Source organism: Colletotrichum spaethianum, assembly GCF_022836535.1.
Source record: "Colletotrichum spaethianum MAFF 239500 DNA, contig10, whole genome shotgun sequence".
Taxonomy (NCBI): domain Eukaryota; kingdom Fungi; phylum Ascomycota; class Sordariomycetes; order Glomerellales; family Glomerellaceae; genus Colletotrichum; species Colletotrichum spaethianum.
The window spans coordinates 245298-269224 of NW_026054780.1; the positions used below are offsets into that span (position 1 = coordinate 245298).

The 23927-nt window shown below is 57.4% G+C and overlaps 9 protein-coding genes across 9 annotated transcripts; 1 reads left to right on the plus strand and 8 right to left on the minus strand.

Moving 5' to 3' along the window:
• Window positions 1–1018: 1018 nt before the first annotated feature.
• ColSpa_04636 (vacuolar protein sorting-associated protein 13) lies at window positions 1019–4250 on the minus strand (the record flags this gene model as incomplete). The annotated part of the gene is made up of 6 exons (XM_049270848.1): window positions 1019–2362; window positions 2413–2748; window positions 2804–3682; window positions 3740–3859; window positions 3915–4166; window positions 4239–4250. 6 exons carry the CDS (start codon window positions 4248–4250, stop codon window positions 1019–1021), a joined length of 2943 nt encoding a protein of 980 aa, XP_049126805.1.
• Window positions 4251–4252: 2 nt separating this feature from the next.
• ColSpa_04637 (uncharacterized protein) lies at window positions 4253–4492 on the minus strand (the record flags this gene model as incomplete). Its single annotated transcript, XM_049270849.1, has 1 exon — window positions 4253–4492. One exon carries the CDS (start codon window positions 4490–4492, stop codon window positions 4253–4255), a length of 240 nt encoding a protein of 79 aa, XP_049126806.1.
• A 2032-nt stretch (window positions 4493–6524) lies between these two features.
• On the minus strand, window positions 6525–7700 carry ColSpa_04638 (DNA mismatch repair protein PMS1; the record flags this gene model as incomplete). The annotated part of the gene is made up of 3 exons (XM_049270850.1): window positions 6525–6607; window positions 6648–7412; window positions 7469–7700. 3 exons carry the CDS (start codon window positions 7698–7700, stop codon window positions 6525–6527), a joined length of 1080 nt encoding a protein of 359 aa, XP_049126807.1.
• Window positions 7701–10201: 2501 nt separating this feature from the next.
• Window positions 10202–11436, plus strand: ColSpa_04639 (uncharacterized protein; the record flags this gene model as incomplete). The annotated part of the gene is made up of 2 exons (XM_049270851.1): window positions 10202–10658; window positions 10931–11436. The coding sequence occupies 2 exons, from the start codon at window positions 10202–10204 to the stop codon at window positions 11434–11436; spliced, it is 963 nt and encodes a 320-aa protein (XP_049126808.1).
• A 353-nt stretch (window positions 11437–11789) lies between these two features.
• ColSpa_04640 (nitrilase) lies at window positions 11790–13177 on the minus strand (the record flags this gene model as incomplete). The annotated part of the gene is made up of 3 exons (XM_049270852.1): window positions 11790–11942; window positions 12255–12593; window positions 12674–13177. The coding sequence occupies 3 exons, from the start codon at window positions 13175–13177 to the stop codon at window positions 11790–11792; spliced, it is 996 nt and encodes a 331-aa protein (XP_049126809.1).
• Window positions 13178–15464: 2287 nt separating this feature from the next.
• Window positions 15465–15957, minus strand: ColSpa_04641 (uncharacterized protein; the record flags this gene model as incomplete). Its single annotated transcript, XM_049270853.1, has 2 exons — window positions 15465–15513; window positions 15539–15957. 2 exons carry the CDS (start codon window positions 15955–15957, stop codon window positions 15465–15467), a joined length of 468 nt encoding a protein of 155 aa, XP_049126810.1.
• A 191-nt stretch (window positions 15958–16148) lies between these two features.
• Window positions 16149–16514, minus strand: ColSpa_04642 (uncharacterized protein; the record flags this gene model as incomplete). The annotated part of the gene is made up of 1 exon (XM_049270854.1): window positions 16149–16514. One exon carries the CDS (start codon window positions 16512–16514, stop codon window positions 16149–16151), a length of 366 nt encoding a protein of 121 aa, XP_049126811.1.
• Window positions 16515–16552: 38 nt separating this feature from the next.
• ColSpa_04643 (uncharacterized protein) lies at window positions 16553–17830 on the minus strand (the record flags this gene model as incomplete). The annotated part of the gene is made up of 1 exon (XM_049270855.1): window positions 16553–17830. The coding sequence occupies one exon, from the start codon at window positions 17828–17830 to the stop codon at window positions 16553–16555; it is 1278 nt and encodes a 425-aa protein (XP_049126812.1).
• Window positions 17831–18546: 716 nt separating this feature from the next.
• Window positions 18547–22800, minus strand: ColSpa_04644 (putative intramembrane protease; the record flags this gene model as incomplete). Its single annotated transcript, XM_049270856.1, has 1 exon — window positions 18547–22800. The coding sequence occupies one exon, from the start codon at window positions 22798–22800 to the stop codon at window positions 18547–18549; it is 4254 nt and encodes a 1417-aa protein (XP_049126813.1).
• Between the last annotated feature and the right edge of the window lie 1127 nt (window positions 22801–23927).

The following is a 23927-nucleotide window of genomic DNA, read 5'->3' on the forward strand; positions in this document are numbered from 1 at the left end:
TGGTGGATGATAATCATTTTGCGTCATACTCCCGGAGCGACGGCGCTTTTTCGTGGATGCTTCGTGGAGAGCAGAGAGGTCTCTTTTTTTTTTCCATCTTTTTCCTGCATGTAAATATCCCCCCGCGAACCAGCGACGACGGGAAAAGTGAGAAGGACTCATCTTCGTCTACCAAATAGAAAGCAAAACACACCCTTTGTCTTGCATGCCTGCCTGCCTTGACTACTACGTCCCTGCATCGAGCCGTGATGTTGCTGCCTCGTCACGTGCTGCTGCGACTAGACTCTCGTCGGGGCCGTGGGATTGATTGGATTCCGCTAGCTCCTTGACGCCTGCGCGCGCGCGAGAGAGAGAGAGGGAGAGACGGACAACCCCTTTGCCCGCCCGCACCTTTGTCCATTGGGGCCCACGACACACCATCGAGGCCGCCTCCCCCCCCTCCCCTCGTTCGGAGTTAACCCCGGGCCGCATACCGCGATGGGATGGACGCCAAGCCGGATCTCTGGGACCCAGGCGCCCCTCGATGGCGTCGGGCCTCGACGACGGCCCAAGGGGCGGTCAAACTCACGACTAGCTTGCTCTCCGCCTCCCCCCCTCCTCGCCCGTGCTACTGCAATCCACGTCACTGGACGGAGCGGAAGCTAGCCATCCTTTTGGTCGAGTAACGACCGACGAGGCATGCGCAGAGAGGGATGTTGGCAATTTTTTTTTTAAATTTCTTTTGTCCTCCTTCCATTCTCACAGGGTCCGTTTGGGTCAAGCAGCCCGGATGGAGCTGGCATTATTACGCGATGCAAACGACTAGTTTCGGCCTCTCTGTCTTCCAGCGCTGTTGTCTTCGCCGTCATCTTCGCCACTACGACCGGGCCTAGTTGTCGACCGACGGTTGGGACGAACGCCGGATCTGCGACATACACACCCATTCCCAAGTCCATCCTCCCAGAGACCCCTTCCCCGCTAACCCGTACAGCCCCGCCGGCAACCGGCCTCGCCTTACCCCCTTCCCCTCCCTCCTCGCTCACGCCGTATCGGCACTAGGCGCGCCCATGACGCCGCGGCCGAACCACTCGGCCACGGTAGCGAACCGGTCCTCGCTGCGCTCCAGCTCGGCCTTGAACAGGTCGTGCTTGCCGGCCGTCTCGATCTGCGTCTTGCGCAGCGCGCGGATCGTCGCGTTGTCGTTGGCGCACTGCGGGCACTCGCCCTCGGCGCGCAGGCACCGCTGGTGGAAGCTGTGCTTGCAGAGGAAGTGCACGGCCGGCAGGTCGAGCGGCGCCGTGCAGACGGCGCACCGCGTCGACTGGAACACGGCCGGCTTGGAGCCGAGATCGGCGAGTTCCGCCCGCTTCTGCTCCGTCTCGCTGCGGAACGCCGAGATGCGCCGGCGGTTGGCCGCAATCTCCTTGCGCTCGCGCTCAATCGTCTCGTGGAGGTAGGGCTTGATCATGCCCATGGTCGCGACGCCGCCCGACGAGCCCGACTGGCCCACGAGGGTCTGGATGACCTGCAGCGGCGCCATGAGGCCGTCCTTGTCGATCTTGTTGAGAACGGCAGAAAGCTCTTCCGAGCCCGCCTCCTCGAGGATCCGCGGGTCCGAGGTGAGGTATGCCAGAGCGGCGGGGTATAGCTGTGGCTCCTCAGGCCCGTATTTGCGGAGGGCCTTGATGGCTCCGCGGGTATCCTTGGCCGAGGTGTAAGACCGGAAAATGTCGAAGAGGAGGCCAGACTGCTCCTTGACCAGCGTTGTGCCGTCCTTGAAGTCGGACAGATGTGATAGAAGCAGGACGTTGGAGCTCTCCATGGGAATGTCCTCGCCCTCGATGAGCTTCTTGGCCTTGTTCTCCCATTCTTCCCTGTGCTGTTCTCCCTTCTTCTCGTTCGACTTGTGCAGGTACATCTCGAACAATGTGGTATACAGATCTGTCCTGTCGCTCTCCTTCAGACCCTTCTCCTCCAAACACGCCTCCAGGAAAACAATAAACTCATCCGGGTGGTCTATGAACGAGGAGAACGCCGTCCTTGGAGGCGGCGGTGTGTACTTTGGTGCAGGAATATCGTCGGGGTTCATGATGATTTGTGCATTGCCGTTGATTGCTGTGGTTCCATTCCCTGGTGTTGCGGGGCTTTGGAGAGATGATGTGTTCATGTACGGTAAGGGCAGGAAATTGGAGAGATTCTGGACTGCGCTTGCTGCGCCAGCAACCATACCACCAGCTGCAACAGTCTCTCCGTTGTCTTCGATTGGAACGAAATGCAGTCTCGGTCGGTATTTGCCCGTGTAGTAGTCGACAAACACTGTTGTCGCATCTTTCGGGCAGTTTTCGATCAGGACTCTAGCATATTTCTTGAGGCAAGGGTACGCCTGGGGAACGTTAGCTCGTTGCCAGCAGTTCGTGGTGGAATGAGACTCACCACATCGGGATCTTGATGCCAGATGAAATCAAGAGCCTCGTCGTATGATTTTGAATCCTCTATCAGAATGTCCACCACCAGGTCGATTTCACCGTGCTTCTTGGCGAGATAGGCCGCTTGATCGTAGTAGCCTCCTTGCCTACACATCGAGATTGCGGTCTCAAGGTCAAATTTCAAATCACCAGGTGACTTGATGAAGGCTTCCAACTTGTCAATGTCCTTGAGCTTGGCATAGCAGTTGAGCAGTAGTGTTGTGTGATCAGATGTTGCTTTGCGGTGCTCGTGTAGTTGTTCGAGGTACTGAATAAGGTTGTGTATCCGTTGGGTATCAAGGAACTGCGCATACCAGTTAGTCTTGGTTTCTTTGGGTCCTCATTCTGGCAAATGTTACCTTTCTGATGACCTGCGATGGCTCCGTCGTATCAATTGCCTTGATATATTGAACCATTGCCCCGTCGTAGTCCGCCTTCTGATACAGGTGATCACCAAAGCGTCGGAAGATGCCGCTCTGCTGCGTAACATCCATCCCCGACTTTTGCGCCAGCTCGATAGCCAAGGGAAACATGTTGCGCTGGTACAACATCTCGAGGCGTTGTTGTAATGACTTCTCATGGAACCGGTTGACCTTGCCGTCCTGCGTGAGAATGAAGAGATCACCCCAGATCTGAAAGATGGCCTTGAAGGGCGAAATCAGAGACTGTGTGTGCCCCAGAACTCTGAGATCCGGTTCAAGGAGGACAAAGGTGGAAGCGTTGAAGAGAGCGTCAGCGGCTCCGCCACCAAAGCGCCGACGCATGGTATCAGGTTTGTCTGTAGAGGAGGACGAGGGCGGGCATATCAGGGCGACGTAGTCCTGGTAGATGGACACCAACCGTTTCGCCGACTCGTACGCGCGCGGTGCTCCTCTGCCTTCCAACGTGTAGGTGTAGATGGCATCTTCTCTGGCCACGACTACGTCCCCAGTCTTCTTGTCGACCGTCATACAGTCGACGTGGCATCCCATATCCTCAACAGTCTTTGGGGGAGAGCTGTGGCCCCTCTTTGAGATGCTCAACTTCAATATCCGGGCTGTTGTGGAGATAAACAGAGTCGTAAGGCCCTGGGAATCAGCCATTAACTCGACGCCCGTAACTGGTTCTTCCGACTCGTGTACGGTTCTTTGTCTAGCGCCCAGGTCGTTGATCAAGTCGCCTCGGATCAGGGTCACGGTACCGTTGGCGAAGCCGACTGCCACTTGGGTGAGGTTGTCGAGGACGTCGATGGCCGAAATCTGCGTTGCCAACACGTCAGTACATACTCTGGCGTTCCATTACGAAGCAAATCTTACGGGAAACTGCTTCTTGCCGTTGCTGATCTGCAAAGTGCTCAGGCAGGTCGGCATGTTCGTCTTCTTGACCAGCTTGTCCAGGGCCCAGATCTTCAGCACCGGCTCGCTACTCAAGTCCTCCTGTGCGAACGTCAGTTCCGTTCTCCGCATTCAAACAACCCGATAGTCCACCTACAGCGACCGTAACCAATAAACTCGTGCCCTCGATCTGGCGCATGTGCGTAATCGTTCCAACCTCATGAGCCTGGAAGCTCTTCACCACCTTCCAGCTCGACCCGACAATGCGAACGTATCCATCGTAGCTGCCGAGAAACAGACTATCCGAGCCGGAGCAGACACTAGCGATCTCGTTGCTCTCAAAGAAGAGTCGCGTCTCCTCGTCGGCGAGTCGGACCTGGCTGACGTCGAAGAAGTCGAATGCCTTCCACTGCAGCGAACACAGTTAGTATGGGCCGTTGGGCAGCAACCGGTGATGAGGAAAACAATATCGCGTACGGACCTGAAAGGCCATGGCTACATCTCCTGGCGGCAGCAAGTCGTGGGAAGGGCGGTATCGGCGACGATGTGCGCAGCGATGTGGTAGTTGTTGTTTGACGTCGGTGCTTCGCGCTCCAATGACGCCGCTGTGGGGAGCTTGGAGCTGTCGTCGCTGTTGCGACCGCTGCTTGTCCGATCAATGTGGGGCCCACCCAAGGCAACACCTCGAGCTGCAGTAGTGCGCCACAGGTGGCGTAAGGAGCACCAGCCACACATCGTCTATATTTACTATGTAATGCTGGATACATGGTCTTTCGTCTTTCGGAAATGTCTAATTACTATGGTATGGTTACATAATCTCTGAAGCCGGTTTTAATAGGTTCTCTATCTGGTTCCCAATTTGGCTCATGTTTCTGCCACATATACAACTCAGACGCCAAAGACTTCATCTGAACTACATGTACATTATTATTCTCTATAAGCGGCGGCTCCGAGAGGAGCCTGATCCTATGGCTGCAGAATTCTTGTAGGGTATCTTTTTTAAAGTAGCTACTGGCATCCCCAACGCCTATCATCACAGTGCCTTCTTTATTATGCCGAGCGGGATTGTTTAAACCGGCTGCCAAAACTGCCCAGCTGTATTTCCTGATTCATATTCAACGTTCGCATGTCAACCAGAGGCACCATCGATGGTCTTCCATGCGCACATTGAAAAGGAAAGAAACAACGGCTGAGCCGGACTACAAGAGACTCGCATTCATCCTTGGATAGAATATCATTGAACATGATGGCACCTACCCAAGTCAGTTGAGGTTCCTTCAAGTCCCTGACGGAGATAACTTACTGCGACAGGATCTCGAATTGAGCAAGGCGAGAATTCCTTGAGGACAGCCATGAAAGTTAGATACCCAGTCAACTTCGTTGGCGAGGGACAAGGGTCGAGATGACGGTATGACCTCTTCCTCTGCTTTCCATATCTCCTGTCGAAGCAGGCCAGCGAGTAACCTCGGCTCTGACCGGCACCTCTCAAGGATGCTTGGTGGTAGACTCATCACGTCCACCTTGGAAAGCTGTTTGCTCTTATGTCGCCACTGATTCGGCTCCGGGTCATCTATCTCATAAAAGATACCCCATCGGTGTAGGTGATGGGAGTACTTGCGCAGCAATTTGCATTCCTTTGCCGAGAACTCGAATTGCAAAGGCTTCTCGAGGGTTTCGGTTCTTGCAACCACCTGGTTCGACCCTCTCGCTGGACAAAAGTAGTCACGCATCAAAGCCTCAAGTCGACATCTCTCGTCAGCAGCATGCTGGTCAACAAGAACCAGCACAGAGTTGGCTTGCAAATTAGGTCGATCGTCGCCAGAAACCTGATCTCTTCTAAGTTTTACCAAAATGAACTTTTGGTCAACCTGAGAGACCACTTCTGCGTCTACCAAAGCAGCTTTGGAGATCTTCCCCGACAGTTTAATATTGGACGTGTGGGTTCCGTGGGAGCACCCGGCGTCCAGGTCCAGTGATTGGATTGCTGCTCGACTGGGCCCCCCAATCAACGCATCGTTCAGACAAGATATGGCAGGCTTAGCGGGTTGAAAGACAGGGTTTTCCCATCGAGAAAGCAGTCCGTTGAGCCATTCGCTGGGCCCCTGTTGTGACCGAATGCTATCTGGTCCGAAAAATTGGGAGGTCGAAATAGGCTTCGCGTCAATGGCGCTTGATGCTTGAGCTGCGTTGAAGGAGACCTCCAATGGTGGGGTTTGTTCATCCTCCATCGTCTGGCCCGAACGTTCAGGTCGTGAATGGGGATACTTGTCGTTGGAGGTACCGAGTGGGCGCACGCAGCTGTCTTCTTTTAGTTCAGTTCTATTCGGCGGAGATCCCGTATCCAGATCCTCGAAAGGTTTGCGTAACAGATTCCCTGAGTCGTCAAGGAAGCGCAAACTGGGCTGTATTGTCTCGGGCTCTCCCGAGCGCTCATCTGTCACTGGGTTCGCAGTTCTTGCACGGGAACCATCATATGATACGGGAGTTGATGCGCCTGATTTCTCTTTGCCTTCCAGTACTCGTCCGACTTTCACTCGTTGCCAAAGATCGAAAGGAGATTCGGGTCTCGAGATCGGCGTGGCAGAACTAGAACGACTGGGCGGTAATGAGACAGTCCGCGACCGCTTCCCATCTTGTCTTGAGCGTGCTGTGCCAAGTTCATCTCTCTGCTTGCGATTAGAAGACCCGCGAAGAGAAGTTTGGACCTCAAGTGGACGAAAGTGATGCTTTTTCAAGAACTCGTAACAGACCAGCTTCAGTAGGTCAATCATATCCGCAAGGGTACGGTTCCGATCACCAAGAAGATCCTCAAAGGAGGAGCCCAGAAGCGGCCGGGCCCGCGAAGTCGAGCTGATGCGGAAATAGAACATAGGCCACCGATCTAACCCACGTTTAGGGCGAGCAATTCTGTCCGAAGGATCCCTCGATGTTGGAAGCGCCGCAAGGGGCGAGTCGCTGGAAATCGGCGCATCTTGCTCTATCGCAAAACCGGAATTGATAAAGACGCGGTTGACCTCGTTGTACAAGACGTTCGTCCCGTGCTCATTGGTCACGGGGTGAACGCCGAAGCTTATGAACTGAGTTCGACGGGTGGCCACTGGGCTCAACGATACGCATCCTTCAATGCTCAACTTTCCCACGGACGCGCCGATGGGAGTCCAGGGTGCTTGGTCCAGGCCATCCACACAGCCCGACTGAGCCAGAATCCGTGATGAACGAGTCACCAAATCCGACTTGGAGGTCGTGTTGGGCCTAAAACGTGTCTCGTTGTTGCTGACGGTGTCTCGGACGAAGAGGGCCACGTCCGAAGGCCAAGCCAACAAGAGGGCAGTGACATCGTGGACCAGACGACCCCATTCCCTATCCACGGCGGCTTTCTCTGAGGCTACAGCTCTCTGCTTGACTCGAACAGCCATGGAGCCGAACAGATCTCTAACCGTAACACGGGTCCCATGGCTGAAGGTGAGCAGGCGCTGTTCTGGAAGGGCCGGGATGTTGCGGGCCAAGACTCGCGAGTTATGAATGGTGAGTGAGCTTTGTGAGTTATGCAGGTAGTGGTGAGAAGTGATGGTGAGGAGAGACAGGGCAGCCACCGAAGCGAGGAAGTTTCCATTAGCGCCGTAACACTCATGTTCGGGTGAGTGTCTTGATGTGTCTAAGTGGGTGTCAGTGGGTGCGGGTCGACTCAGTGTCATGGTCCGGCCAACTCACGGTGCTGTTTGCCCAGTCCGCCAGTCTCTCGAAACTCTAGAGGCAAGATGCCTAGCCCATCATCCTCGGCCGTGCAATTGCCACGGGAGTAGTCGACGGTGATGTTGAGCCTGGTGGCGCCTGCATCCAGGGAGTTCTTGATGAGGGCGCAGACGACACCGTTGAGAGAGGTTACGGTGGCGGAGGATCTGATGCGGCGGATGACGTCCTCAGGCAGGGGCTTAATGGACATGGTGATGGTTGGAACATCGCAGGGCCATCTCGAGACGCGTCAGGATGGGCCGCCAAAGATGGCTGGCGATGCGCATGGATGTTGGTAGTTGTTGACTTTGAAAATATAGTATGGCTCGTGTCTTGTTGCCAGCGCTTGCGATGTCTGGGGGTAGCGGCAGGGAAGGTGCGGTAAGATTCTGGGCGACGTCAAGAATGACGATAAGAGTTTGATAAGATTAGATAAGAAGGGGCACCTGCACCTGCGGTCACCGACCAGGCCTCAAGTATGGCTGACCTTGCCTTTCCAGTCACACAAACAGGCGCCATGTCAGCCCGAGAGTTTCAGCCAGGGACCGGAGTTGGCAAGTGCTTGGAAAGTGAGCTGAGAGCTTTGACCTAGGGCTTGCGAACCATTAAAGGTGGTTGGGTTCGGTGGTGAAGACCGAGATGCGTCTCCCCATTCCGTACAGAACCTGATGGTGCTGTACAAAGAGTGACAGGTGATGCGATGCTGTAGGTTTCACTCTGCATCATGAGATAGGGACGAGTTGTTATCTTTCGCCATTGAGGAGGACCACAAGAAGTTGAGCAAGATGCACTACCACCGTGCGTATGCTCAAGCTGCCGTCTGATGTCGGACAGTGTGGCTGCGAGTCATTGAACGCTGTCTTACATGTGACTAGTCTTGCTTTTCCCCAAAATAGTGACTGTGACAAGTAGACAACGACTATCTAATCAGGCAGTTTTAATCAGATAGTTTCAATCAGACAAGATCTCTACTTTACAATCTTCTGCAGATGCCTTTACGGGGGAACAGACCCAGCCTACGGAACGTGACATCACATCTCGGATGAGTGTACGGCAGCTGTTGCTGTGCGTGGCTGGTAATTGCCCATCGCAGACGGCGATGATGACATAATGCAACCTGTTTGGAAACCAAAGGCGGCGGCGCGCGCCCACTAGTACTGTGTAGGTAAGCAAGCAAGCAAGCAACGAACAAGACCCAGTTGGAAGTGCTTGAATGGGCTTTAGGGGTCCACGCCTTCTGGGGGACCTTGCAGTGATCCCAGCCGGGCCGCTAGTGCTTCAATTCGGCCAGCTCCAGCCCTAGCCGTCGTGCTGTCTGCCTCTGTCAGGTGAGTGCAGTCAATGGCACTCGAACGTACTTGGGTTCTCGGGCTCCCTTTTTTCTTCTTGGGACCTCGAGTTCTTCTGAAGAGCCCATGGATGGCTGGAATAAGATTGGGGGTTGAACACAACCACCAAAGTAGAGTCGAGTTAGACAGGTGGACCACCCGCGACGACCGATGCACACCAGTTTCAGAGATCAGTTGGGCGTCTCCAACCCGGCGGCACTAAACCAGAGACACTCCCAGATTCGCAAAAAAGTTGGCTTGGGATGGGCCACTGGGACCTTGCTGATCGACGGTCCAAAGGCGGGGGGGCCGTCCCCGTGGGTGAGCCGGCGTGTCTGGGAGTCGAGCATCACTCTTCTTTCCGGAAGTTGTCCGCCACGAGCTGTTGCATCATTCAACACGCATCGATCCTCGTGTACATAGGTGTAGATATTGACAGCAGCTTTCTTAGCTGCTGCCCTGGACTGGACTTGACAGGTCAAAGCTACCCAGGGTACATCGTACAGACCAGTGAGATAAGGTACTTGACAGGGCGGAGAACCTCAGATATGGCAGTTGCAGTGGCACCCAAGCTGGGCTGGGCTGGGCTGGGCACCGACGGTGGGCTGCGCCTGGGGAGGAGGCGCCACTGGACGCTGAGCAGTGGGCTGGGGCTGCGCTCTCTCAGGTCCACCAGGCTCCACGCCCAGCGGCCTCGTCCCTCCCCGATCGTCCCAATTTGTCCTGGCGCCTTGGGCTCCGCCGCGGCATTCAGCGCCATTCACTTTGGCTCTTTCCCATCCCATTTTCCACTTCCACTTGCATTTCCAATTCCATTGCCATTCTCTCGCTCTCGTCCCTCCTTCAATATCCATTCCCATTGCCTCTACCGTCCCACAAACGACACACACACACACACCGTCACACACCACCCTCCGATCTTCCTGCCGTATTCCAACGCCGCATTTCGCTCACATTCCTTCGACTTTCCCGACACGTCTCCTTCATCTCCGAATCCGACCTTCCATCGACCGGCGTGCCTCTTCTCCTATTTCCCCACGTTCTCTTCAACGCCCTTCGTTTTCGTTTCTCTCGCCCGTTTAATCCGCCCCAACGACTCGCGACATTCTTCTCTCCTGCTGCGTCGACCTTGAGCTAGATAACGCCTGGCAACACTTCCACCGACTGATTCTAGCGAGTCCTGCTCTACGTCCATCCGGAACGCAAGGCTACCGAATGGCTACGACCGAGGCCGCGCTGCAGCCGCACGGTAACTAACCGCCTTTTTCTTCGTCGCCTGCATTTTCGTTCCCACCGCTTCTATTTGCCCGTCACGGGATTCCTTGGCAGATTTCGCCCGCATCGTTTCGCCCACCGTGGTTAACCACCCAGAAATACTAACAAAATGCTAGATCGCCCCGATCGTGCAGGCAGGCGTCGTCCCTTCTCCACCTGGGTCAAGAAGCTCACAAACTTCAAGAGTTCCTCCTCGAGCGATGGAGGCGGCGTCCGCCTTCCCAGCTCCAAGCGCCAGCAGGCCAAACTACACGCCAAGCTGCGAGCCTCCAAGAATAACAATCCCTATCCCCAGTCTGGCCGGGTAGGCTCAGCCAGCCACGCCGATGTCGATGTCGAGACCAGTTCATATTCATTCTCCACCGCCCTCAGCGGCAGCGCAACCTCCATCGAACGCTCTTCTCGCATGTCGTCCGATGATGGCCGAGCCCCGCCCACAACCGGCGCAAGATCCATGGCCCCTACGATATCAACAGACCACGATGGAGCCCCCTCAGTCGTCGCCCCATCCCACGGCGCTCCCTCGGTTGCCGGAACGAGTCGGACGATTGGGGGCGTCGAGTCTCGTAGGGGGGGAGACAGCACCTTCTCGTCGCCGGCGCCTTCTGTGCGATCGCTGACAACGACCCTGACCACAATTCAGTCCATGGCACCAAATAATGGAGGCACCCATGTGCCAACGAACCCGACCAACAGCAGCAATCACACCTCGCAACAGGGCAACACCCAATCCATCCACTTTAACCAACCGTTTCCCACTGCGTCGCCCGCCTCCGCCATCCCCGCTCACCTTGTCCCGCGGCGGCGGGACCTGGTAATCCCACAACATACACCACAGCAACCGCCAACAACCTCCTCACCGACAACGCGTCCATCATCACTTTGGCGTCGTCGTCTCAACGCCGCCGTCGTCGTTCGCTCGATACGGACGCCTCGGTCCGCGCCTTGGCCCCCTCTTCGCTCTGGGGCGGCAGCCGGGAAAGTCTCCCTCTCAGCGTCCTCAGCGCCAACATCGATCAGGGCGCGGGCATGCCGACCACCCCGGGCCTCCATCAAAGCAGTTCACGCATCGCCAACGCCGAACGAACCAGCATCTATTCGGCCACGGGCGTCGCCCCTGCTATTCCCGGCGAGCGGAATAGCTTTTACGCGAAGCAGAGCGGCACTGGAGACGGGGCGAGCATCCGCAGTGGACTTTTGGGGCACGGTCGGGCAGACAGCATCAGTGGGAGTATTGGTGGCGTGACAAGTCCGCTGACCAGCCCTCGGGAGGCGTCAGAAATGGACGACTCTGAGGACAGGGGTGAAGGCCCGAGTCGGGCAAAGAATGACGAGGAGCGCTAAAGACGTCATGCGCCAATTCTATTCACGACCGTTTTCTTGCATTAATGAACCTGGGGCATGGGGTTTCGGCTGGCATCACATGGGAGGATCGGGAAGGTTAGGGATTCGGGATCAGGGGTTTACGGATATCTCCATCACGGGGCTCATACGCAGCCAGTTTAGTCGTGAGTCAAACATGAGCGGAAACACATGCATTACGAGTGAAGCTACAATTTGTACTCGCCAGTGATTATAATACTTTTTTTCCTTTGATGTGCACACAAGACTTTGTCATTGTCTCAAGAGGTCAGTCTCGCGGCACTTACAGGCGGCGCAGTCGCCACGGGCAGACCAGATGAGATGTGTCAGCAACCTCAGTAAGGCAGGGGGTCCAGATCCAGCCCGTCGACGGAGAACTTGAACGAGTCGTTGCGCGAGTAGCTCCCGCCGACGTCGATGTCGAGGCGGCCGCGGATGCAGTCGTCAAAGTCGACGTCGGCGTAGATGATGCCCTCGTCGTCCTCCCACTGCGGGCCCGCCAGGACGTCGCCAAAGGGGCCGATGATGGAGGAGCCGCCGCGGGAGATCCAGTCGGCGGACTTGAGGGCCGGCTGCTTCGCTGCGGTCTTGGTGCCGTTGGTGCCGTTCGCGGGGGCGGAGACGGGCGCGTCGTCGTCGCCCGGGAGGACGATCTCGTGGCCGTCCTCAACGATGACGGACTTGCGGCGGCGGCGCGGGCTGGTGTTTGCGGCGCCGTTGGCGGGCTTGGCCGTTTCGGGGAGCGCGATCTCGAAGCCCTCTTCCGTGAGGCACGAGTTGCGGCGCGCGCGGGGGTACACGGCGGCATCGGGCCGGTCCCCGTCCTCCTCGACGCCGCTGCCGCTCGCCTGCTGCCCGTTTGCCGAGGGCGGCCTGACGGCCATGTTGGACGAGACGACGAAGCAGCGGCCCTCGCAGGCGACGGTGCGCATGAGCGGGAGCCAGGTGTCGCGGCCGTCGGCCGTGGGCGCGAGGTAGAGGTTGATGTTTTGCGAGTAGAGGGCCTGGCGGAGGAGGGGCATGTAGTTCTCCCAGCAGATGGCGGCGGCGAGGTTGATGCGGACGCCCTTGATGGTCGTGGAGACGGCGCGCAGGGTCGCGGGCGAGCCCTGGGCCCAGATGAGGCGCTCCGTCGCGGTCTGCGGGTTCCTGTCAGCGGGCCGGTTCTCGGGTTCTCTCTCTCTCAGCCAAGGGGGTTCAAGGGGGGTTTGGTGCGTACGGGCATCACCTTGCGCCGCTTCCCGAGCATGCCCAGCTTGGGGCACACGTAGACAACGGCGCAGTACAGGCTGCCGCCGGCGCGCTCGATGCAGCCGACGACGAGGAAGACGCCCGTCTGCGCGGCGATCCTCTCCAGCTCCTCCCTCGACCCGTCGCCCCTCTTGGGCTTGCCCTCCTCGGCGGCGGCATGCTGCGCGGGCAACTCCCTCCTCACCCACTTGTCGCCTGCCCCGGCGCCGGCGTCGCCCACGGTGTCGCCGAGGTCGACGGCGGCGTTGAAGTAGGCCAGGAACTCGTCGCGGCCCTCGGGGGCGCGGGAGCCGATCTTGGAGCCGAAGGAGGCGCCGCGCGGGTAGCCCGCGCCGAGGTAGGCTTCCGGGAGGAGGAGGAGGTCGGCGCCGTGGGTGGAGGCGCGGGCGGCTAGGAGGGAGATTTGGTGCAGGGTCGCGGCGGTTGTCGCGGCCGTAGCGGGGGATGCCGTCGCGAGACGGATTGGAGGCATTGTCGCGGTTTGAGCCGGCGAGCTTAGTGCGTGGCAATGGTGCTGGGTTGTGCTGATGGCTTCGTCGAGGGATGCAAGTGCGAATCCGAAGGGGGGCGGTTCTCTGGATTTAGGGGTCCTGCGTCCGGCGTTGAAGCGATGCTACCCGAGACCCTTGGCTTGGCGACGAGAGGTATTCGTCGGAGATAAGCTGTGACTCTGAAGTTGGCCGCGGGATTTGACAGGTCGGCCGGCCCGGTTTTTGGTCAACAATCAAAAATGGAGAGTCGAAAACGAAGTGGTTCAAACCCCGGGCGACGGCGGACGCTTCGGAAACCCTGGGCCCACGATGGGGCGCGGGCAGCTGTACTATGTATCGAGCGGGGGCAGGTCTGCGGAGGGGAAGGTGCTGAAAGCTTACTGGGACAGGGGTGGACGTCATCGCAGCTACCCCGCAGCCGCTGGGAGCGAACCAGAGGTGCTTCCGCGATCGTCTTTGGTCACTGCGGGTGGGGAGGGGGGGCCATCCCCTGGCCCTGCGGAGGGGTTCTTCTCGGGGATGGTTACAGCGGGTACTCTGTCGATCCTTCGATGTGGGTTAGGGGAGTCGAAGAAACGGGACGGAGCGACGACGAGTTGTGGGCGAGATTGGGTTTGGTGCTTTGAGGCGGTGACTTTTTGGATGCTCAGCCCAGTTAAGAACACGCCGTCCGATGGCTGAATTCTATCCGAATCTTATCCTCGAGTTGATGGACGCATATATTCCCGGCGTAGCGCATTGATTCCGCAATTGGGTCATTACGTTGTGCTCACCGAGTGCCAGCCAATTGCAAAATGATTGGCCCGATTCCCGATGATTTCTCGAACCGGGTTCTCAACGTGCACTGCAACACATCAGGACTGAGGCTGTATGTGTCACGGAGAGACCGATCAGTGGCGGGACTTCACTGCATTTTTAACTCCCCCAGAAACGTTGAAAGTCAGCAAATTACAGAGTTTGGTGTGTGTCGAGGCGTCTTACAGGACAGTCCGTCATAGCAGATCATATAAGTATTTAATGGTAATAAACGTATGATATGCCAGTCCCAGTGGTGTAAGCTCTATCATGGGCCAGATTTTACTCGAGAATCGTGGAGCCAATGACGGGGACATTCGATATGACCTTGAGCAAGTCTGAGAGGGATGTCGGATGTCTTCACTTCAAGCCATATTCAAAATTCTCATAGTTCACACAGTTGACTATTCAAGAACATTATTCACTGAATATGTTCGCCTACTTCATATTTCGTAGGGGCTCTACAATGGCTTCATACCTTAGTACATCAAAAACTAAGTACGTAGCCCTCATAAGGCCAAATTTCCACCGACGCCGCATCACACGCCAACACAAACATGAGTCTTGGCCCACATATTCCTACAGTCGGGCCCGACGCCGGTATTCCATCGGACAAAGTTGGCGAGGGTGATTTTCCCATAGCTAATAATCTGGTCGCAAGTATTGCCCTCAAAACGCAGTGGAACTTGTTGCAGTTGCTCATCATGCCAGGCTGCGTAGGCAGGGGCGTTTGTATGCCGTTTCCCGCGCTTGTGGTGGTTGTCGGCTTGGATGTAGTTACGGGGGTGCTGTTGCCGCCCCCACCACCGATGATGCCAACGAAGACTTTGTCGTTGGTCCAGAGTCCGGAGCAGTCGCTGCGGACGGACGGGTTCCATCGGAAGAGGTCTGCCAGGTTGATGTTCTGGGAGCTGAGAAGCTGGCCGCAGCTCACGCCTTCTTCCACAAAGTGAAATTTGTTCCAGTTGCTAACCATGCCAGACTGGATGGGTTGCGGAGTAGCAATGCCATTTCCGGGGCATGGGTGAGCTGGGCGGCGTCGGCGCGAAAAAGGGGGACTTCGCGACGCTAAACAAGAAGAAGAACGATGTGACGACGAAAGAGAAAGGATAATATGGGCAACTCCTACTCCAAAAAACACGCCCAAAGTTCAATCCATCATGGGCAAGTCCTGTGGGAAGACATAAGCTACTGGAAGAAGAATGGGAAAATGCAGGACAATGTCACGCGCTCGCTGAGTTGCAATAGATTTAACTCTTGTTCAATGTCCACGCTTTCTCCATTCAACACGTCTATTGCAGGTGTGTTTATTGCTGTAGGTTTGAGGTTCTCAGTCTGGTGCTGCCAATTATCTTTTCCTTGGAGCATGAAAACTACATGTAAGTTCACAATTTTAGCCAGATGGCCATGACTGTGCCCCCTGGTTTCCATCCTTGGCCAGCCCAGTGTAAGCGACAACCTCGCTAACGGTGGCTACCTGTCCAGGCCTGGGAGGTAGCATTCCGCGACAGGACCAAGACACCTGTCGCTGCACAGTCAAGACATACAAGGTGATACCGGATAAGTTAAAGGCACTGTTTAGACTCTGGATTTCTTCCTCAGGCGGGACGACGCCCTCAAGCACTTCGAGTGACACCTTCCAGATCTGAGGAAACCGGAACGGGTCTTGCTCGGCTAGCGCGAGGGCGTCTCTGTACATGGCAAACCAGGCTGTGATGCGGCCGATGTGGAGGATTTTGAGGGATGAGGGTAGTCGAGATAGAAAGTCTTCCGGGGTAGTCTTGCGTACTTTGAATAGCTCAGGGTCGTCTCTATGTGATGATGCAGCGTCCGAGTGGCTGGCGTCCGAGTCTGCGGGTTCAGTATCTCTGTCACTCGAGCCGAGAGCATCCGTAGAATGCGTCGGCTCCTTGGGCCCAATTTGAAACTGGGCATCACCGTCATGCACTGGCCCGTAAAGGAGCATGCGTTCTACCTCGACATACGGAGCTATTACGTGACCGAGATAAAGCAACTAGAAAATGGGTAGTTGAACCATGATCGACCTGTACTACACATATAATTTTTCCTAATTTCCTGGTTTACTAATGGACCAACGCCAAACGAATTCCGGTTACCCAAAGCCTCTTCGAAATTTCACTTGAACCACCATCTTCATTACAAAATCTCATCCACCAAGTTGCTCATATCAGCCCTCTTCACCCTCGCCTCCGTGATCAGCAACTCCTTGGGAAACCACTCCTCCAACTTGCCCCCAGGAAACCCGACCCCCTTTTCCAGAGCAACGCCCTCCTTGCCAGAAATCATGACGGCCAGCGCCGTTCCGCAGAGCCACGCCCACACCATTCCGTCGCCGCCGTATCCAGCACTGACCCACTCCCCGGCGCCAGCCCCCTTCCACCCCTCCTCTTCATCAACCTTCATCATCTTCAACCTCTTCTCGCTCTTCTTCGCCCGGGACCCGGCGAGCTTCCCCTTAACCCCAGACAAACTCCCAGGAACCCTCCCGACAAAAGGCGCCATGTCCCCCGTGACACCCAGAATCCCACTCCAAGCCCTGATCACATCCCCCTCCCACCTCCCCCAAACAAAGCCTTCATGACGCCCGACAAGTGCGCGATTGTCAATCCTTCCGTCCCGGAATCGTCCCAGACGCCAACCATATCCACCCCCTGCCCCAGACTCCGCGCGAACCCACCGCCCAGCATGACGTCTCCGTTCGGCCTCTGCGTGACGTAGTCGAACATGCCTCCTCCATATATGATGCTCCATGACCTGCTCCCCGGTTTACTTCCATCCTTCCACTGGAACCCAGCCTCACCTCCGTCACCCCCCTGGCCCTGCCCAGGAGCCGACGGAGCGGGCCGCTGCGCCGTCATGTGCGCCTTGACGCCCGCCATCTTCCCCCTCAACCCCGTCAGGAACTGCCCAGCGTGCGCGTTCGTGGCGTGGACCACATGCCTCGCCCGGATGTTCCCCCTCTCCGTCCTCACAACATACGGCCTCTCCCCATCCCTCGCGGGATCCAACACGACCTCCTCCACGGCCGTGTTCGTCTCCAGCCTCAGCTTCTCGCCATGCTCATCCAACAGCCCCCTCCACACCGCAGTAACGAGCCGGTAAGGCCACAGCGCACCGGCCCTGAACACCAAACTTCCAAAAACATGCCCCTGTTCAACCCCAAACCTCTCAATAGTCTTCTCCCGCCCCAGCACCTCCATCTCGACCTCTGGAACCCACGTCCTCAACTCCTCAAACTCCTTCTTCCCAGCCTCATACCCCTTCTCGTCAAGGAAGAAGTCGACGGTCTCAACCCCCCGGCACTCCGCGACCTCCCTCCCCTCCGCCCCTCCAACCTCTAACACAGCCTCCGCGGTGCGCAGCGTAAACCGCGTCAACCGCGCCGCCCCCTCCTTTCCGAAATGCCGCGCCAGCTTGGGAAACAGCTCGTGCGGGCTCGCCTTCACGTGGCCTCCGTTCCGCCCCGTGGCGCCCGCGCACAACGACCGCGCATCAACCACCACGACGCTTGGCATGCCGCCATCATCGCCCCGCGCGGCGGCGAACAGCCCCCTCGCGACGGCGACGCCCGTGATCCCGCTCCCGATGACGACGACGTCGGCCTCGCGCGGCAGCGTCTCGGAGCGGACGTCCACGAGCTCCGGGAACGGCGGGTCGTCGAGCCAATACGGGCTCGAAGGGTTCTCGTGCGGCAATCCCGGGGCTGCGTTGACCCTCGCCAGCAAGGCCTGGTATTGCTTGTTCAGGTCCAGGAGGAGCTTGGCCACCGCCCCGACGGTCTTGGCCGCGGAGCGGATGGCGGAGAGCACCGAGCCCATGTCGTGCAGGCCCCACCGATCAGCAAGTCGTGAGAATTATGGATAACGAGCTGGTGATGTGATTGATTGAACTGGTGGAGAAGAATTGGAGTAGGGAACGGAAGCTCTGATCGACTGCGGTGCGGGCCTGGGTGAAACGACATGTAAGTAAGTTGTGCCTCCCCCAGTGGTTTACCCCGTTGACGTGGGGAGGATTACATAATACGCCCGGGCCGGACCGGTCGGTACTCGGCACCGTGGAAACGTATGATGCCCGTGTCCCGCGCCGACACTGCATTGTTGAAACAGGGGAATGGAGTGAGCGCACATCTAGGACATAGTCATTTTGTCTAACATCTAACTAAACCTAAATCCCAAAAATAAAACTAACGCCTTGATCATCAATCCGAACCAACGTTCCAGTCGCTCTTTAGTCCAATCTGCACCCGCCAATCGAGTGGCACCCATCAATACTCTCCATAAACCAACATCGGGACTCACGTCAGACACGACACAGTCTGCAGCGGCAGCCACCACACAAGCCTCGTGGGAGAAGGAAAGTGAAATACAAAACATCTCAGTTGCCTTGAAATCTGTATTGTGACGCCAGACCGATGCCGGGTATGTTGTCAAATGCCGTCCCTGACTCCGCCGTTCCGTCCATCCACGCCTACCATAGCCCAATCCAGAATTATAATCCCAAATTATCAACATGAAGAAAGAGACACGTCCTCCCATCATACGCTGACAGACCCCTCATCGTCCGAGATATGGTCAATGTCGATATCATCACCGTCCACTCTGTTACTCCGTCCATGACAGTCCAGGCCCATGGCAGCCCGGGTATCTTTCTGGATCTTGAGGAAATACTTCCTCAACGTTCGAAGGCCTCGGAGAAAGCCACGATCCGGCTCATTGGGATGCTGAGGCGGGCATGGCTTCCCCTCGGCCAGGTCGCCCTTGGTTAGGCTGTTTGCAAAATCGGCAATCTTGAAGTTGATGCCGCGCTTCTTCTTCTGCTTTCTCCTTTCGCGCAACGCGGACGTCTCCTCCGTGTCGGTTGCAAAGTCAGTCGTAGAATCGTCAACGACTGTATCGTATTCGTTACCCTCGGTGGCCGTGTCGCCATCATAAAACATGAGAAGACTGGCGGCGTAGAAGCGATAGCCGTCTAGCGTCTTGACGATCGACTCGAGATGGTCTAGCTTCTGCAGGATGGTCGGGATGTGCCGCAGGATGCTGGCGTAGTCGACGCCGTCGTAGAGGAATCGTGTCAGAGCATCCTGGAATTCTTGGCCAGCCTTGAGGTCACGTCCAAAGTACTTGTCCTTGAAGACGTAGCTCTGGCTCTTGACATCCCAAACCTGGAGCCCACACACACGCACGCCAAGTTCACGAGATGTTGTCCTGGCGCACTTGCCCTGCTGCGACTTCTGCTTCTTGGGCGTGGCATCGACACCGTACTGTCTGGTGCCCATTTTCAGGTCCATGATGCATGGCCGCTTCATGCCTGCTGTGAGGTCCTCCAACAAGAGAAAGTACTCCACGCGAGAGTCCCTCTGCGTCTGTGCTTCCTTGGGGTTCACGGGTCGCGGGATCTTGCGGAACTCTTGGGTGGGACTCGGCACCTCAGAGGGCACCGTCGAGGCATACGTTGAACGGTCAACCTCGGCTGAGGCTTCGGTTTCAGGGGCATCTGTGGCAGAGCCCGGAAGACTCAGTTGTTCCTCAGCTCCTTCATGGGAACCCGCACCATTCGTATTCGGTGCTTCGATCATGGGCGAGTTTACTTGCGATGTGACAAGAGATTGCCCACCTTCGTCCTCGCCTCTATAGCCAGCGTCGTCCGCCTCCTCCCAGTACTTGAGATGCCCTCTAGACTCTGTGACTGTTCGTGGCTTCCGTCGGAGCCCTGTTCCAGAGTACCGCCGCTTCTTCTTCTGCGCAATGATCTTGTCCGCCAGTGTCTCAGGTTCCGGTGCACTCGTGCCAGTCACGTCCTTGACATCGCCGTCCTCGGCTTCTACTGCCTCTGCGTGGCCAGGACGCTCGGGGCGCTCCATCGGGATGCTTTCCGTCAAGGGCGGCGAAGAACTGCTTGGCCGTAGCGGGCTGGAGTGCAGGGGCGCGTGACCTTCTTGGGCAGACGGGTCTTGCCGGCGCACAAGGTCAGGAACGGAGCTGGCTGGTCGCAGGGTGGGCTGCTTCCGGAAGGCCATCGACTTTTGGTGAGGTCGACGGTGCTTGTGGATAGGAATTGGCTGCTTCAAGAAGACGTCGTTGAACACCTCGTTGCGCAACCGCTTGTTGACGGTCGTCGCTCCCCAGCTGTTGGCGTGCCTGTCGTCCAAGCTAGGTCTTGTAGGAGACTCCATTTTGCTTTGCTCAGGGTTGTCAGGCAAGCCCACGGGTGATGTACTCCGGCCCCGGGTCGGCAAGGCGGTAGGGGGCGGCGTCGGTTGAAGCAGGTTTCGTGGCAAAATGTGCCAGTTATCGTCAAAAGTGACAGTGGGGATGGGCTCCGGTGCGTTGGAGAGTGACTGGCTGATTATTCTGCGGTGTTCCGTGTTGGCCTGGGATGCGCCGTTTGAATTGCCATTGCTGGAGCTGGATTTGGAAGGCGACCCTGAGACTGCCAAACCACTTTCTCCAGTCTTTCTGCGCTCCAAGACGGGAGCGTCCTCGCGCCTATGGGTCGACTTGCGCCGAGGCTGCTTGTGAAAGGTGACGTTTAACACACCAATGTACCGAGGAAGAAACGACAGCAAGTCCGGATGGTCTTGCTCCACTTTCTCATAAAACTCGTTCTCCCTGTTGTTGAGCTGTTTGCACACAGCCCTCTTGGAGAAACGCCAGAGCGTGGTGTGACCGCCAACCTGATGCTTGTAGGGAATGAGCTCAATAGCCTCGAGAGGCTCTTTTTGCTCGATTTGGTGGTGGTGGGTATGCTCATCTAGATGTGTAGTGATTTGTTTAGGCGTCGGCGGCTCCTGCTCTTCTTCTATGGCAATGTCATCGACGGTGCCAGGCTGGACCTCGCGGAGAGCAACATTATGCTCTACAGGCAATCGCTTCGGCTTCGGTTTGTGCGAAGGTGTGTCGGGAGGCTGGTCGGGGGACAGGGACAGCTCCTCTTCGGGCTCGGGCTCATCGGCTTTGACAAGCCAAGGATGGAAATCCTCCGCTCTGGAGGTGGTGCGGGAGCCTGCCGTCTGTCTTGGCTTCGCCACATCCCGCTCGCGCTCGGTGGCTTCTTCTAATCCGGGGTGCGGTACGAAGACGGCAGAAGAAATCTTCTCCTCGCTCGACTCGTCCCCCTCTTCATGGCTTTCACCGTGTTCGCTGATGTCGGCGGACGGGCGCCGGGTTTCGTCTGCCTGGGTCACTTCAACCGCAGGAGGTGAAGCGTGGTCCTCGGAATCCTCGGGCTTGAACGAGGCCTTGGTACCGGCTTGTCTGGCATCCTCCGAGTCCACCTTGTGGAAAATATCGCCGTTGACCTTTCTCAAGCCAAAGTAATCTTGGGTCGGCGAGTCGGTGAGGATAGGGGTTTCACCGGCCTGGGGCGACTGTAGAGGAAAGGTCTTGACCCTCTCCAGCTGCTTTGGCAACCAGTCCTTCTTGTCGAGGATCCTCGGAGATGGCTGCGCGCTCGCAGCCTTGGCGAAATCCTCAATGGCAATGTCTGAAAATAGCGGCTCTTGCGACTCATGGCTCAGGGAGAGCTTCTCCTTGGGGCGGGTGTCCTTTCTGCGGCCAGGCGTCTTCTCCTCCTTTGGCAATCCCTCGCGGAAAAACCGGAGGCTGTAGCTGGCCTTGCGACTACGGGCGTTGGGTTCGGCACCAATCATGGCCTCATGGACCGACTTCTCAACCTGGCCGTCTTCCTGGCCGTCAATGGCCTCACTCGACCCAATTGACCATATCTTTTCCGGCCCGACTGAGAAGCGCTGCTCCAATTTCTTAGGTCGTCCCTCTGGCACGGCAACGTCCTGGTGTAGCTTCTGATCCAAGGGGGCGATGGAGGTGGTCAGAGATGCCTCCGGGCTGGTGGAATGTGAATGGGCGCGCGTCTTGCGGGGGCGTCCTGTTACTTTCGACTCCGGGTCAAGCCGCTCCAACGACGACCCCCTGCCCCGCGATCGCGTACCCTTGAGAAAGTCCCGGTGGTCCAGCAACATTGCCCTGATACCCTGGAAGCTAGAGATGTCGTAGGTGGGGGATGTCATAATCTCCATGTCGGCGGCGGGGGACTGGGCAGCGTCGGTCGAGTCGGCAAGGTCGAGAGGCGGTAGAGGTCCAGGCTGGGGGGCGCTTCGAGGAGTTACTGAGGCACCATGGCCGGGAAGGGAGAGGACATTGCGAGAGTCGACGGCGAGGGGATCCGGGCCAGCAGCGGCAGAGGGGTTGTTTGGGGCGAATTCGGCGGTAGGAGAGGGCAAGGAGCGAGTCGACGACTGGGTCTGGGGTTGGGATGGTTGATCTTGGTGAGAGTGTGTTCTCGAAGGGATGCCGCGAGCTGAGGCGAGTGCTTGGGTTAGCAAGGACGGACCGGACTGCCTCGGGAGGGCGGCAGGGCCTCGGGGCTTTTTAATATTCGGGTCGACATGGCTCGAGACATCCTGCTGGTACTGGGTGACAGCGGCCGTGGCAGGGGGTAGATCTGCAGCTTGGGCTAGGGGGGTGTCTGGATGCGATGGCGGGAGGGATGAGGGCAGAGGCGGTTGCTGTTGTTGCTGGAGCTGGGCGGCAGCGGCAGCAACAGCAGCATCCGATCCAGCTCCAGGATCTGCGGCAGACCCGTCAGCACCAGCCGCGGGGGCAGCTGGGTCGGACGGACCGTCACTTTCGCAAGGCTTGGAAATGGAGACGGGGGCAGTAGTGGTGGTGTTTGTGGTGGTAGGAGTGGGCGACGACGTCGACGACGAATGCGCGGGGCTCACCAGGGTCGCGGGTGCGGCATTTTCGGCGTTACGAGGCGGGCTGGACATGAGGGAAACATCTGGCGAGACTCAGGACGATTTGAAGGATTGGTCGCCGGTTGTTTTGGGGCGGAAAGGGGGGAATTGTAGGGATAGAGAGCGGCGTGGGTTGCGTCTCTGAAGTGTGTGCGAATGTGTGTGTGGGTGGGAGATTTACCCAGGTGGGAGAATTGGGGGAAGGGAAAGGGACGTCACGACACACGCGTGGGAGGAAAGAGAGAAAGTGGGCGGGCCGGGAGAGGTGTGGGCTTCAGGATTGGACACGCTGCAGCGCGCAGAGCCCTGTGAGAGAGTGACCGGGCCTCGCTGATAGGGACCGGGGGTGGAAGAGGGGAGGGAGGGATACACCGTGCCTAGTGTAAGGGTACCAGGCACCCGAGTTTAGGTTAGGCTCGGTTCGAGTGTCTGTGGGAGGCGTGCGCCAGGAGAAGGGCGAGGGGTGTGGGAGGTGGAAAAGCAGCCCCGACTGATTTAAATTGCTGCGGCCACGGGGCAGCTATCTCGCAGTCGGTAGGTACGGCCTCGCGTGCTGTAGGAAGAAAAGCAACTGCCATGTACAAGTGCGCGGGAAAGGCGAACGAAAGGCAGCCAATGCGATGCGATGCGCTGCCATGCGATGCGAATCTGCGTCTGTGGGCGGTGGGATTTGTGTGGGCACGAATGCTATGTACACACATTGTGTGTGGGTTTCTCACTTTGCGCGGTGGGCGGTGGATGATGCGTACGTGCGTGCGTCTAGCGAGAGAGCACTATGTAGAAGAGTATGTGCTATGGATACCAGGTATGCCGTTGAACTAGCTGGGGCTCCCATTCTCGTCAGTTGCACGTATCTGCAAACGATCGACGGACGACAAGACGGCACGCAAGCTTCTGAATCTCTCTTGACTGAGACGGATGGATGAGAGGGGGCGATCTGTGGTGCGAGTGTGAATGAGGGGCAAATTTTGGGTGGTTAAATCTGCCCGCATGTGGCTGCGCGGCAAATCGCAGGGCAGAGATACCTGTCGGTGCGCGTCTAGCATGTGCTGTGTCTGTCTTTTATCATTATCATCATCATCATCATCATCATCATCATCATTATCGCAACCGGGCATCCAGAGGGAAGGGAGTGTTGGGCTGGGGCTGCTTTCCGCGCG